The sequence below is a fragment of the Cupressus sempervirens genome, chromosome 9 (genome assembly GCF_028749045.1).
Source record: "Cupressus sempervirens isolate cs-2001-9-10 chromosome 9, ASM2874904v1, whole genome shotgun sequence".
Taxonomy (NCBI): domain Eukaryota; kingdom Viridiplantae; phylum Streptophyta; class Pinopsida; order Cupressales; family Cupressaceae; genus Cupressus; species Cupressus sempervirens.
Window position 1 is genome coordinate 341,035,744 of NC_143126.1, and position 15,828 is coordinate 341,051,571.

The window sequence follows — 15,828 nt, forward strand, 5'->3', positions numbered from 1 at the left end:
TGGTCATCACCTCCCCGTGCTGGCTGCTCTACCCGCACCCGCTCCGCCCCCGCTGGCTGCTCTGCCCACACCTGCTCCGCCCCCGCTGGCTGCTCTGCCTACACCTCCTCCTCCTCCTCCTCCTCCATCTCCCTCGCGGCCTGTGCCCGCATCCTCCTCATCCCTACTCGGGATCCCTCTCCCACCTCCATCCATCTCCCGCCTCCGCCCCCTCCGTGTCCACCTCCCACAGGTAGTGCATCAAGCTCTGTAAATCGTGGGAATGGGTGCCTCTGCCTCTCATAAAGGTATACCGGATCTGCCCCCGCATCTGCCACATCTGGGTGGTAATCCCAGGGAGTCGCCACTAGAGTTGATGTATCTCGTACCGCCGTCTGATAGTCCAGCATCGGTAACCATCCTAGGGCCTCATCAACGCGCATTTGAGCGTAGGTGGTCGTCTCCACCAATATCCCTTGTTGCTTCACAAACTGCTACCATACTCGACTAATCACGAACCACTCTACTATATATGTGCTCCAACCCATCAATGGCCTGCTATATCGCATATAGTCTAGCTCCCATGAATCTAACCACCGCTGACACTGTTGGTACGGCCGCCACGTGAACGTCGTCAACTCATCAAATACCCGTCGATAATAGGTCACATCCCCACTATGTCTCTATGGGATAAAACCTCTATAACAAAAAATGTAAGGCTGGCTCCACTCTCATGGCTGCACCCATGGTCGAATCACCGCAATATGCTCCCAAGCCCAAATCTGTGCCAGCACTATTCCACAGGCCCAAGGACCACCATAATGGTATACTATCTCATGGAGCTCATGATACATATCAGCTAGGATCGCCGGCCCCCATGCCATCCTGCGCGGTCGAGCAATCAAATCCGCCACCAGTCTGCCCCATCCCAGTGGGAAGCCCTTCTAGCTCCTGTCGGTCACCAAGGCCTGAGCAATCAATGAACATAGCAAACTCGGTAGAGGGTAGCCAGCACCATAATCATCAATCAGTCGCTCCCAGCTCAGATGACGGTCTAGGATGGTCACGTCCTGGAACATCTACTGCATAGATGCTCGCCCCTCTGTCGTGGTCTAATCATAGTACACCTGTGACATATCACCAAACTTGACATTAGTATCGTTGGCATCAACATCAACTTGCTAAAAACATGATCAATCAATCAGACAAACTTACCAGCTCGCCATGGCATGGCACTCGCAAGATGCGATACACGTCCTCCAGTGTAATAGACGCCTCTCCAGTCAGTAAATGAAAGGTGTTATGCTCACTGTGCTACCGCTCGGCCAGCACAGTCAACAATCCATGGTTTGCCCGTATATGGGGCATCCGTATGACCCATCGCAAACCCATAGCAGATATGGCGACCTGCTCAGCATCACTCAAAAGGTCTACCACACGCAGCCCCACCACCTTGGGGGCTCTGATATGTAATGCCGGGAATACCTCCTGTCAACACAAAAAAATGCAAACATCAATAACATATCGAAAACATGATCCTAATGCACAAAACTCATAAAAACATGCCAAAATGCATCTGTGCGATCATTTTTTCCATTGAGGGTGATACAATTTGCTGAAACAGTATCGTACAATACTTCTATTAAAGTTATGCGACACAATTCTATCGTGCGACATTTCGCACTGGCTCGTGCGTCCCATACGATAGAACCTAAAACAGTCGTGCAACACTTTATTTGAAAAATTCGATCATGCAACATTTTACAAAGCAGTCGTGCGATACTTTTTAAGTATCGCACGATATTTTGCGAAAAACCCTTCGTTCGTGTGAAAAAACACCAAAAAAGCTCAAAAACATGACAAAAAAGTGGTTACTTACCAACGCCCCATACTGCTCTAGCCGGTTGTGCAACTGGCTGCGCTCGAAACGGTGTCGGTGAAGCGGAATTTTCGCCAAAGCCATCGTCGCCTCTCAACCACTCAAAAGCTCTCCACAAGGCACAAAAGACAAATGATTTTTGAAAATGACAATTGGGCCCCTTTTATAGCTTCCGACCTCATTTTGACCTAATTTTCAAACATCTCGGAATTGCACAAAAATTGCACCCCTGGCTAATTTCGACGTCCGGGATCCATTTTTGGGATTGAAATCGAAATCCGAGTTCATCTTGATGGTCAAAATTGCATTTTAAAATTCCACCTTCTAAGCAATTAGCTAACCCTTTGAGGTCTAATCTTCGAATCATCGCTGGGGCATCTTCATTTCTTCATGTCTTCATCATTTCTATGCTTCATATCTACTTCTATTCACCTTTTCACGTCTAAATCCTCTTTCTACTCGATTTGACCTAATTTTTATAATTTATCTTTCGCGGTCAACTTTGGTCAAACTGGGGCATTCTATCAGTTTCTTATAGTCACTCTTTGGTTCTAATCATTCATCTATCATCCCGGACATTGCTATATCTTGATTTATTCATATCTAGCTCATTTCTGCATTCCCGTTACTCATTTCGATTTCGATCCCGAGGGGGCAGAAATAGTCTATCAATACTTGCTACAGCTATCTACTTCTTAGGAGCATTTGTTTGATCTTTTCACTTGCTCTTGATCTATCTGCTTTGCTAGGTGTTAGTATTCTTCTTGAATTTTGACATCATCTCTATCCTAGTGTTTAGTACTACCGCTATCAGACTATACATTCAGGATTTGCTATCTCTTTCTGCATTTGGTTTTTCGGAATCAGATATCTATTTCTATTGTTGCCTACTTGGCTTCTGTTTTCTTTGACGTAATGTGTTCCCATATCAATCACACATTAGTCAAAGAAGGGCAAATGTAATCACCTAAAAATTGTCATCTAGACTATTAGCCCCCTTCTCAACATTTTGGCTAAATTAATTTAATCATTTACCTAGACCAAATTGCTAATAATCAATTTATTTGATTATAACCTATAGTTTGACTATGCTATCCTAAGTTCATTATTTGATTAAAAGAACATGTCCCCTTTTAATTAAATAAAAGACCCCATTCTTCTAACCCACTTAAAGTGCACACATAAAGTCCTTTTTCTATTTTGCAATTAAAAGAAAAGGCTTTGTGACTTTTGTCTTATATGACAAGTCAACTTATATTCTATTGGTTGACTTGTGCATGCACATGGATCACTCCTCTTTTCAAATTCCACCGTTGATCATCCACCATCTTCATCTTGATCTCTACCGTCTGTACGACTTTAAAAGAGAGAGAGCTTTCCCCCTCAAAGGATCCATCTTTTGAGTATTGTTATGCTGCAGGTTTTCTAACAGGTTTCTTTGGAGCTTTGTGGAGAACTTCTATTTTTTGTCTACATTCTCCCATACCATAGCATTTTAACTTAGATTCATGTTGCATGTTAGTTTAGCTTCTATTTTGCAATAATCTATCTCACATAACTTAATATTTGGATTGTGACACTCTCATACATGTTTTAGCGTAGCTGCATTTTGCATTCTCATCTTAGCTTAGTTTCCATACTTGCATTGCATTCTTGAGGAACTCCTTGAGACATTTGCATTCTTGCATCTTGTCTTTGGAACCTCCCATTGCATGGTTTACTAGCAAGAAGTGTATCTCTAAGGCTCGGCTGAGCGCCTTCAAACTTGAAATATACCTTCTTGCATTCCGTGGATAGGGAGCTCTAAGCCGGCATTCGAACATTCCGAACTCATGGAATCGTTTGGATAGAAGGGTTTAGAGTGGGACACTTTCGAGTGTACACCACTCACATAGTGCAGGACATGCTTTGCAGCTGTCCAATGATTAGTCTTGGGTGCTATCATAAAGCGAGAGACATAGCTTACAGCAAAACTGATGTCAGGTCTAGTGGCACTAAGAAAAATGAGACTACCCACTAGTTGTCTAAACAAGGATTCATCTACAACAGCGGATAATTTGGGCCCAGGTTCCATAGGAGTGAGAGCATGTATGCAATCCTGCATTCTGAACCTATCCAGAAGACTTCTAGCATACTTGGACTGAGGAAGAAAAATATTGTGTTCAATCTACCAAACCTCAATTCCGAGACAATAGTGCAAGAGTCCCAAATCTGTCATATCAAAAGTGTTGCACAAATCTTCAGAATACTTCTAACATACTTGGACTGAGAAAGAGAGATATTGTGTTCAGTCTGCCAAACCTCAACTTTGAGACAATAGTGCAAGAGTCCCAAATCTGTCATATCAAAAGTGTTGCACAAATCCTATTTGATTTCCGCAATCAAATGTGATGAACTTCCAGTGATGATAATTGTTGCCATTAAACTGTTGACTATTTTCCAGCATCAGGTTGGTCAAGGATGCCATTTGCACAAAGTTCGAGGCAATGTTTAGGCTAACCCAAAAAAATGACAAGTACCTAGAAGAATCAAAGAGTGACCCAAAAGAGAGATCGGAAAACCCAAAAGGAATATGTTGTCGATTTTTGGATCCACTGGCTCAAAAATCGAGGCACCAAGAAAAATGGACGACAACCCAGTTGAGCTCTCAAAAAACCCACCAAGAATTTACAATAAAAAATATTTCAACACCAAAAAATTAGGGTTTCAAGCAATACCCTAGTCAGTGGCTTGGAAGGTCGATTTTGCAGAAAAAATGGAGGTTGCCAGCAAAAAATTGTCTGATGGTGTTCGGAATAGAAGCGTTTCTTATTGGAACTCTGTTTGCTCCCTCAAAACGCTGGTTGTGACCTCTGCAGAACGCAAAAAACGTCGAAGTGCGGCTCTGGTTTTGGTGTATTTTTTTTTATTTTCAACTCGCCCGCGATTTGCAGAGGAGACGAGTCCAAGATGCGGTTGTCTGCAGATGGAGGGGAGCAATCACAGGATTTGTAGGTCACAAGTCTGAAAGAAAACGCCACACAAGGAATCCGCAAATTTTTTTTTTAAAAAGCCCAAAAAAATAAAATCCACGATTTTGAAAAACACCCAAATAAAATCCACGATTTTGCCAAGAACCTTAGACAAATTGACCACGATTTGTAGAATACGAGCCGAGGTAAAACACGAGATTTTATGTCCGAATAGAAACCCTAGCTTGGTTGTTTATGAAAGATTAGAAATAATTTTGAAAAAAATTTAACAAATAATTTCAATAGAAATTACAAATTTTTCGAAAAAATTTGAAGTATTAGCTCTGATACCATAAAATAATTAAAAGATTATCTTATTAAAATAATCGAAAGATTATCTTGTCTATTGAATAAATTAATGAATTACAACAAGCTCACAAGCTCATATATAGAAAACGGATATACAGAAAATAGAAACTATCTACATACAATAGATAGAGCATTATTAAAAATATTCTAATATAACCGTTATGATTAATTATGATTAAATAATTTATTATGATAATATAATTTAACTATGGGGAATTTCCTTACAAGAAACATGTCGAAGGGGTGGAAGCATTGTCAGAAAAGAATTAGGCACAGGAGCATCACCATCGCTGGGCAGATGGGTTGAGGGCCTAGCGACTTGAAACAGGATACATCTGTGGGACCCGCATGAGCTATTTAAATAAATAAATTGAGAAAAATAAATAATTGAGATAAAATATAAAACGTACCTCTAAGGATTTAATATGATCTTTCACCTTATTATTATAATAGATATATCTATATATGTACATATAGAAATGAGATGGCACAATTATATTACAATAATTTAATAAAGTTATGTCACCCCATTAATATTTATATGTACATATATAAATATAAGATTATAATAATAACATTCAAATTATAATCTTCCAACTTTATTCTTTTCTTTTTAATATTATTTGCTTTTAACTGATCAAAACACTCGGCATGATAAATTGGCAATAATCAAACTTTAATCTTTCCAACTTCTCTTCCAACCTTTGTATTTTCTTTCCTTCTCTTTTTCCAATTGATTTAATGCTTGGAATTCGAATGGAAAAATGATCTTTTTGAAACTGATAGTAGCTGAGGAGTCATGGCTAGCTTTTAAAGGAAGTTGTAAACCAACCCATTCGGCATCTCTCCTTTTTATTATCTGTTGCGTCTCCATTTGCAAGCCGAGTTTGAATCTTTCTCAGCCAAAAATGTTCTTCCAAATTACCTTGTTCTTCCTTACTCTGCCAACGATTGAAAACTGCATCAAGTTTCAACCAGTGGGTGAGCAATCAGCCAACAGGAGTTTCGGCCTAGGGACGAGAGGAGCCACATCTAAGCCCAATCGCAGGTCACCAATAATATATACTTTCGCATTTCATAATTCCTTCATTCTTTAAGAATATATCCGATTGCAATCGGCAATACCTGTTAGGGCTGAAAGAAATATAATATATGCATTCGTATTTCTTAGTTTCTTCCTTCTTTGTTTGTTGTCGGCTACATATTGTTAGAGCTAAGAATAATGCAAAATATGTTTTCATATTCATAACTTCTTCCTTTCCTTAATTGAATGTCTGACTGTAGTCAGCTATGCATATAGACTGAGATTAATTCACAACCATGCTGCTGGTCTCTTACATTTACATAGAGGTCTTTGAAGATCTATATGATTAAACACCATTTATGAATTCAAATGATAACTGTTGATACTTAAATGATTGTATGAATTGACAACAATAGCCATGCTATCATAATTTTCCGACAAGATTAGAATACTTATAGATCTCTAACACCTAGGATTCACCGACAAAGATGCCATGAAATGGTGAAGAGGTGTAAATGATAACAGAATGCTCATAATCTTACAAACACTAAGGAATTCACCGACAAAGAAGCCATGAAATGGTGAAGAGGTGGAATGAATTTGCAAGAACATAGAAGAGAAATCAAATATGATTAAGTTAATTAATTAAACAATAAATTCTGCAATCCTTAAGAATATCCTTTTCAAATCATAAATTGTGATAAGCTAGAACATTTATGTTATTTATGAATTGTTGGAAATCAATAGACAGAGCCGATTGCTCTGAGATCCAAACACCTAGGATTCACCGGCTATATAGCCATGGAAAGGGTGAAGAGGTGAGATGGAGTCTACAATGACTTAGAAAATAAAAGTCAAACATGATACATTAAATCTAGATTAATATCATTTAATAGCTCATGCATGATCCTGTTAATGTAACTCCTGTTGTCGAGTCTAGTGGTGTGGTTAGATACCAGGATGCTCAATAGATGACAAATGATCCAAGTCCAATCCCAAGTAGGGAGGGCCTTTCTCGTTGGAGATTGTGTGGGGAATAAGTTTTGGTCCGAAGTTGGGTGGTAAAGCCCCTGACAATGTTTCACCTCTCCCCAAGTTGTCGGACGTACAACAAACAAAGATAAGCTATACATTCAATTGTTGTCGGAAACAGGTATTGTTATTTTTATGATGCATATGCAAGAAGGTAAGATTAATTGAGTTATTTCATCATTACAGTTATTTTACACCTAGATGCGAGAGATAGATTTATGGATTGTTTTTCATTCATATGAATATCGAATATGAGCATGGTTTATAATCTTGAGTTATTGCCATAGATAAGCAATTGAAAGAAAAGGAATGATACAGTGGTATCTGAAACCCTAAATGATATAATAGTATCTGAAAACCTAAATGATACAGTGGTATCTGAAGCCCTAATTGATTCAGTGGTATCAGGAGCCCTAATTGATTCAATAGTATTTGAAGCCCTAATTGATATAGTGGTATCTGAAGTCCTAAATGATCCAATGGTAATCGATGCCCTAATTGATACAGTGGTATGTGATGCCCTAATTTTATATAGTGGTGTTTAATGGTAGTTGTTATATGATTTTGTTATAGTGGTATTTGTGAACTAATCTGCGTGATTGTAAAAGCCTTCTTACAATGATTAATCGGTTCAAATTTCACAGTATATGGATTTTAATTTCTACAGTAAATTTATTAATGGTATTTTAAGTTCTTAATTAAGAAATTTTGTCTAACTGATTTTAACGGTAAATCTCATTCAAATGAACATGACTGATATAACTGTCTTCCTATGAAAATGAAGTAATAATTGTATTCCTTTAAGTATGTTAGTTGTTAATTAAGACCCAGGAAAACTAGTTGTTACATTAACCTTGAAGTATATGATGCTATGTCATCATGCTACAATTACATGTTTATAGTGTTTTTGGTTTTTATATGATATTATGTGACATGAATTTTATCAAGTTTCCACAATACATTTTAACAGCATGATTTGTTTCTGGATTCAATTGTGTATATTATGTGACATTCTAATTTTAACACATGCTTCTCAGCTAGACATATATATACAGTGTACACACACATGTTTTTGTAATAACAAACCCAAACCAACCCAAACCCAATTTCAAAATTTTGTCGTACTAACAAATTGGTTCTTCAAACCTATATCTGAACCAGCAACTTAGAAAGTATAAAGTTCTAATAGTTGAAAGGTGAAACAATGGTGCTTGAACTTGATATTATCATTTTAATATTTTGTTGTTGAACTTGAAAGTATACAATGCTATGATCATGATGCTATAATTACAAGTTTATAGTATTTTTGGTTTTTATATGATACTATGTGACATCCTAATCTTCATTCATGTTTCTAGGTTGCACAAATTTCTATATATATACATGTTTTTGTTCTAACGAACCCAAGCAAACTCAAACCCCATTTCAAGATTATGGTGTACTGACGAATAGGTTTGTCAAACCTATAGATAAACCCAAATCTGATCTGGCAACTTAGAAATTATGTGATGTCATTAACATGGGAACTAATGGGTTTTCCCATAATAGCAAGATCCCATGATTGAATTTTTGGTGTTTTTGGTGGTCCATCAATGGCAATGGACTCCAAAATTATCTTTTTAGCCAGGAATGATGCTTGGTGAAAATAAAAAGTTGATGATTGTTGTAAGTTTGTACAATGTGGAGTATCACTTTTATTTGTGGAATTTTCATTGACATTCATTGAGATCCAAACTCTAGTATAGAGATTGATTGAGTGTGTTTGTGCATGATTGAACATTTGTCTTTTTAAGGTTGATTCTTTTGTGCTAATATGTTTATATGAGTTATTATGTTGCTATTATGTTGTAGAAAGTTATTTGAGATCACTTTGGGATTTGTGTTCTTGGCTATGATGCCAAGTGAATGAGCCACAATCATGGCTCGAATGTGATATTATGGCTATAGTGTAAACCAATGTTGTCAAAACTCTTGTCTGCATTGAGGTATTCCAACATTGTTGACATGAGCTTAGTGCTAGGTCTTAAGGTGAGTGTGAGGAGTGGCTCCAAACGTGTCCCAACCCATAAGAGGGCACGCAAGAAATCATGTTCGAGGAGTTTCCTAAATAAGTGAAAACATGACAATAAACATAGGATTAATTGCTTAATGTGATAATTGAGCCTTGATCATGCCTTGAGCAATATCATGAAGCTAAGGACGAATAGGGAAGACATGCCTACGCATGTAATGCACAAATTAACCTTGAGAGAATATGCTCACACATGAATTGCCAAATCTTGTAGATCGTCATTCCAATCTGTAGGAGAGAATCATAGTTTTGTACGCTGCATCTCTAAGAGAACATAAGCTGACACTCATTCATTTGCAATCTAGCACCAAATACCTTGTAGATGTTAGTAAGGGTCTTGTTCATATTTCCAGTCAGTACAACATGTGAGATCCAAAAAATCTTCTTTGAGCATTTTGTACTAATAAAGTTGTATCTTCTTTGATAATAAAGCTCTTCATACTGATAATCTCAAGACCATTGGACTTCATGCACCTTCATTCATCATGGAGTTTTGCAGCATTTCCAACAATTTGTCATTTGGTGTAGCTTGTAGATTCCTCAATTAGGTAAAGGCAATAGATAGCCATAGGTTCCTAATTTCAATCAAACTTACAAGGGAATGGATCAGGTAACCTTTGTGGATGGATCCAATTCCCTAGGCCATACCTCTTTAGGCGAGAACCTGATTGAAGAGAAGAAAAGGAACAAAGGTCACTATATCGACCTACCCTGTCAAATCACCTGTAAGGCTGGAAACGATACACCAACACAAGTGGGAGGAAAAGTATTTTGAGATAGAGAAAGGCAAGGGTAAGAAGAGAAAGGTAGCCCCTAGGACAAGAAAAAAAGTGACCGAGGCCCAAGCACAACCAACTGCCCAAGAAGTAGAAGCCCAACAAATGTTGCAGTAATCTCAGCAAGAGTAACAACAGGAACCACCAAAACATGAATCAATTCCACCACCCCGAGCCTTAGAAGAAGAAGCCTCCCTGTCGATGACCAAAAGAGCCTAAACATAGACGATGGTGGTACGTGTGAAGAGAAGGAGACTAAAGAGGAAGAGCACTCCCTCTCCACAGGTGCTAGAAACTATCCCAAAGGTGGAAAATGAGGAAGAAGGGGAACAAATTAACTTTATCCCTTTGAATAAAAGAATTCACTTGGCTATTGGGCCAAAGAAGAGAGAAGAAGGAGATCAACTCAAACACCTCCATCTATAACTAGGGAGCTTATCCAGGTTGAAACCTTAGAAGATGAACAACAAAAATTGATAGTGGAAATGGAAGGTGAGAACCTCTCAGATTTTGATTTTATGCTCGTAGGCACCAAGATGGTAGGGGAGAAAATAAGGGACACTCCCAGGAATGAGTCATTAGGAGAAAATAAGGGACACTACTCAATCGGGTAAAGGCAATAGATAGCCATCTGTAGCCAATGGTTGTTGTTCGTCTAGAGGGGAGTATGATAGTGATCCTATAACTTGCATATGTGCTTGAACCGTCCATTCAACAAAACACTTCCAATCAAACCAAAATCGCCATTCACATTAGCCTGGGTATTTGCAATAGCAATCAAGTATCAAGTTGCTTTTAACATTCCTTACAATTGCTATATAAGGGGTATTAATACATTGTTGTCAAGCTTAAAAAATAGGCACTACATCATAAGACCACGTCATTCATCAGTACATGACATTCAAACTATGGAATCAATGCTTTCCCAAGAGTCGCAACCTTCATCTACACAATGCACATTTCACTTTAGGGGAGGAGTTAGGGAAATGGATAGGCCCAGTAGTAAGCTTTTAATTCTTTCAACTGCCTCTAATGTTCTTCATTATGATGTTGTTATTCAATCATTTCATTATCTTCCCCTTTTAGAGTTCTTCTAATATTGGCACTTACTAAGAGTAGAGCATGTGCTCACATCATCAATGTCATTTGTCGAACAATTCACCTAACCATAACACACAACATCAAACAATTTTCTCCAATATGTTGAGCGAATGTTCATAACCTTTTGAGAAGTTTTTACCCAACTATCAAGGCATGAAAACAAACCGCCCATGATCGCCATTTGAGATATTTGGCAGCTCTAACATTGGCATGCTTACTGGTTAGTTTGGATTCAAAGGATTGATCTCGTCTCCTCTACTTGTAGTTGTGCCTCTTCAACCGGCTTGGTTATGCATGTAACTCATTGGATCTAGTTCGAGCTCTTGTAGCAAATAGAGGAATGTGGGATTTCATTCTAGTTGAGTAGTTGAATGTCTCGAAACACTTGGAAGTGTGCTAAGTCTTCCACTTGTGCACAATCGTGAAGCGATTGTTATGTTTATCTTATTATTGTATGAAATGTTACCGTAGGCCCATGTTTATGCAAATGTTTCAGAAAAAAATGTTTTCATACATGTTTTCACCTTAGTTCTGAGGGTTACTATGCAGGGCATTACAAATCTTGTTTGTTTTCTAAACCTGTAATGCTAGCTTTAGGCAAATGCCTCAGGCCCTAGGGCGCACCATTCCTCTGCAGTTGCAGATTTTATTATTGACTTCAAAAATCTTGTTTGTTATCCATTATAGCTGAGCACACATTCAGCTTGTAACTCTAAAATTTCATTTAAAATAAAGATTATCACCTCCTTCAAATGGCAACCACTGCTCTTAGTGAGCTTTGGCATTAATTGGCCTTGGTTATATTCTATTCCAGATGCATTCAAAAGTCTTTTTAATAAATTTGCAAAGACGTAAAGAAGAAATAACAAAACAACAGGAACCTCAATGACAAGTGAGACCAAACTGGAAAATTCCATATGGGTAATACCACACACACATTTCTTCAAAAAGAAAAAACTATGAACCATACACACTGAAAGGTTACCAGCAAAGAAATATTCAAGAATTTGATACAACTTCATAAGTTTTTAATAACTTAATACAATCACCTGTTAACAAATGCGAGAATCCTTGCACCACTAAGCAATGCCAGGGATTTTGAAGAAAAGCATATGAAATAGAACCTTTATATTCTTTGCAGATTTGAATTCAAACATGAAGCAAAAATTATATTAAAAATTTATAAGCCAGTTTGTGTAGGATTTGAATAGAAGAACTTCATTGGAAAGTCACAAGAAGTAATTTAATTATTATAATTCATAAATTGTAATTCCATCCAAATTCAATGACGTGATCATATTGTACCACAATCAACTACTATGAAAATGGCCAGATCTCCCATGTAAACCCAGGCACTTCCTCTCTCATTCAAAACTTCAAGTTCCAAATGCCAAGTAAGCTGAATTGCTTGCAAGAGACCGAAAAAGCACAAACCTGACTTTGCACAAACTCGAATAGCAGAGTGAAAAGGAGTGGAACCCTATAAAAACTCAACTATGGAGATAAAATAGGATGATGATGACAATCCTCATGAAAACTGAACTCTTCATCCAATTTTTTAAAATACGAATACGTAAATATCTGTCAGGCTGTAGTGGGAAGGTAAAATGAGACACTAATCACAATGACGGCCTAGGTTCCAAACTGAGCAGGTATTACCCTCGCACCATATGATGTCAAAGTTAATACCACAAGGCAGAGTCGGCTTCTGACAAATGCTTGTTCAGAAAGCCATGGTGGATTACTTTATTACAGCTCCATATGTAAAAGAAGAACATCTTTAAAATCTTTCTACAAAAAGTTAAAACGAACTGTACCGTATTCAGGAATAGACTCTGAAGTATAATATAACCTCATCTTTCTTCCACAAAATCAACGCAATGGGAGGGCATCTTTCTCCGCATAATTTAGACCAATTTACCCCACAAGAAATGCAAATCTCGAATCATATCACGGTCTGCATCTACACACATTTAATGCAAGGGGCTATCGAACAAAAAAAACAACCAATCGCTTATCATCCCCCAAGTTAGGAGATTAAAAAACATCAAAATATAAAGGTCCTAGGGATCATTTGAAAGAGTTGATTGATCAGACTTCGAGAAAGAATGAAAACAGGAAAAAATACGTGAGAACACTGTATCAAACCCAATTGTAGAAAATTTTATAAACAAGTAATTAACCCGCCCTCTTGTCAACGCAATCAAATAGCATTCTAGATAAACTAAAACTTGGACCATTAGCTTGAGGGAATGAATTTGATGGACTAACACAGCCCCAAGTACGTAAACCAAGTCCAGTAAAATATGTAATCCAATCATTGGGGGGTTATACCTGAATTCATATAGGCAAAAACAAATTAATGTGATGCTGGAATCACTTGATTAAAATTTCAATCATCGGGCTTTACATGTCTCCTGCCTATGATAATTAAGGAGAAGTTCCGAAATTGTGTACCTGTGCATCCATGCTTGCAGCTTATGTGCGTCTTGCTACTCCAATTCAATTCGGGTGCAATTGAGGAAGAAAGTTTGTTTGTGTTTGCTTCAACTGCAATTTTATTACAAGTATGATTCAGATGTTTGTACAGCCGGAGTGAAGAGGACCGAAGGGTTCACAGTCGACAGGGATAACAGTAAGCAGTTCAACTTGTCCAACGAATTTTTCAAAATACTGCGCTTTTGCAGTTCGAAATTACATAAAGAAGGCCGTAACGAATAATGCAGTCTGAATAAGCAAGCAAGTATAGATTGCTTAAATACATACTTCAGTTTTTGCTTCACAACTATTTTATTGTATTTATTATCTATAAACTTAAGTTAAAAATATGTAATTTCTCAAAAAAAAAATCTTATTTGTTTTATCATTTTCTTAATCTTAAGTAAATCTGTATAAGAAAATTCAAACTGTGTGTATTACCAAATTATTTTGTATTTGAAGTAGGCTATTGTATTTGAGGAACACTAATAATACTATTGTATTATTATAATCACTTTTACTTAAATTATGATTAATTATTTATTTGAACCAATTACATTTGAATATTTTTATTTTCAAGATCTATTTTTTATTTTTCTAATATAAACATATATTGAGATTTTTTCTAAAATCTATAAAATTATTTTACCTTTTAATTTGATTGGCCATACCTTTGGGATCTTATAGGGATGGATTTCCATGAAGTAATATTTTAGTAAGGATATATGAAAATATGAAATAGATAAAACATATTTTAATATTTTTTCAATTTAAATAAAAATCAATAAAAAACTCTAAATGCTAACATTACAATAAATTAGAAATTATTTTAATAATAAATATTATATATTAAAAACTATTTTATTTCTAAAATATTTAAATATAAAATAATTTTCATAGATAGAATGATTAATTTTTAAAATTATAGAATGAATATTAGAAATTTTGATATCTAAAAAATTTCAAAATTTTAATTAAACTATATTAAACATTATCATTACAACCAATAAATTGGTTGTCTTGTAATTATCAATTATTAGGTTTAATGTAATACTATATCTAATTAAACTATAATCTAATTCAAGGAAATTAGAAATCATGAAGATAATATAAACTATTCTAACTATATTTATATGTTATTTATAGATTTGATCTATTAATAAAAATATAATAACAATATGTATTAATATATCAAAAAAATGCAAAAATACATTTTATTATATTATTTAATAATATAAAGAAATAATAATGTACATAAATAAAAGGGGTGTACCCCAATTTTAGATTTGCAAAGGGCAACCCTTATTTATTTCTTTATTATATCTTTATATCTTTTTTCTTCATTCCATGTTGCATACTCACTTTCTCATCTGGCCTTATATAAGTATGCCCTCAATAATTAAGGTCTTAGGAAGGCATTCCTTCCTTTACATCTTGGGTGATATAGTTAGATATGAAGATGCTTTTGATTTTTCGAATTGAAAACACATGTAACTTATCTTGCCCCATCGATTCTCAATTTAGCTTTTCTATTAAAAAGTTTCATCCTTCTTTCTGCATTCTTGAAAGACACTTCATTCTTTCTGCATTCTTGAAAGACACTTCATTCTCATAGTTAAACGTTAGTCCTCAATCCAATGTATTCTATTATCTATTAAACTTATCCATTTTTTGAGATATTTGTGTTATTATATCGTTGGTTTACTAGAAAATGTGTTCATATACTTTGATCAAGCATTTTTTAAAGTAATGATCTAACATATGAGTTAGTTTTTGATGCTAATGTTAGATTGGGTATTAGGTTTCTAATTGATTATGAATGAAAAGGGGCGTTGGTGTAGTGTTTTATATAATTGACTGTATGGTTGAACTTATCAGATCAAAGAGTTTAACCCATTTTCAGTACATGTGATTAGACATCTTGAAAAGACTATACCAACATTTCTCTCAGGAAAGTGTGTTCTTATGGGAAGCTGAGAGTATTGTTGGAAATATAAGAGGAGTAACTGAGAGGGGAGGGGAGAATAAGTTACTACAAAAGAAAATCCCAAATCCCTTAGATGTCAATATAAAATAAACTCTAAAAATTGGACTTTGTTGAAGCTCGGTACACCCACAGAAAATGTTGTAACTTGGTAAACATTGAAAATACTCGGCAAATACTTGAC

At 36.2% G+C, this 15,828-nt stretch overlaps 1 protein-coding gene across 2 annotated transcripts in view; it reads right to left on the reverse strand.

The window, feature by feature from the left end:
- PUX1 (plant UBX domain-containing protein 1) overlaps positions 1-13,911 on the reverse strand; it is a 114,639-nt gene extending 100,728 nt beyond the window's left edge. For both annotated transcript variants that reach the window (XM_089800054.1, XM_089800052.1), the window contains exon 1: positions 13,640-13,911. In XM_089800054.1, the coding sequence (XP_089656180.1) occupies positions 13,640-13,651 (12 nt within the window). In that variant the 5' untranslated portion in view covers positions 13,652-13,911. The remainder of the gene's footprint in view (positions 1-13,639) is intronic.
- Between the last annotated feature and the right edge of the window lie 1,917 nt (positions 13,912-15,828).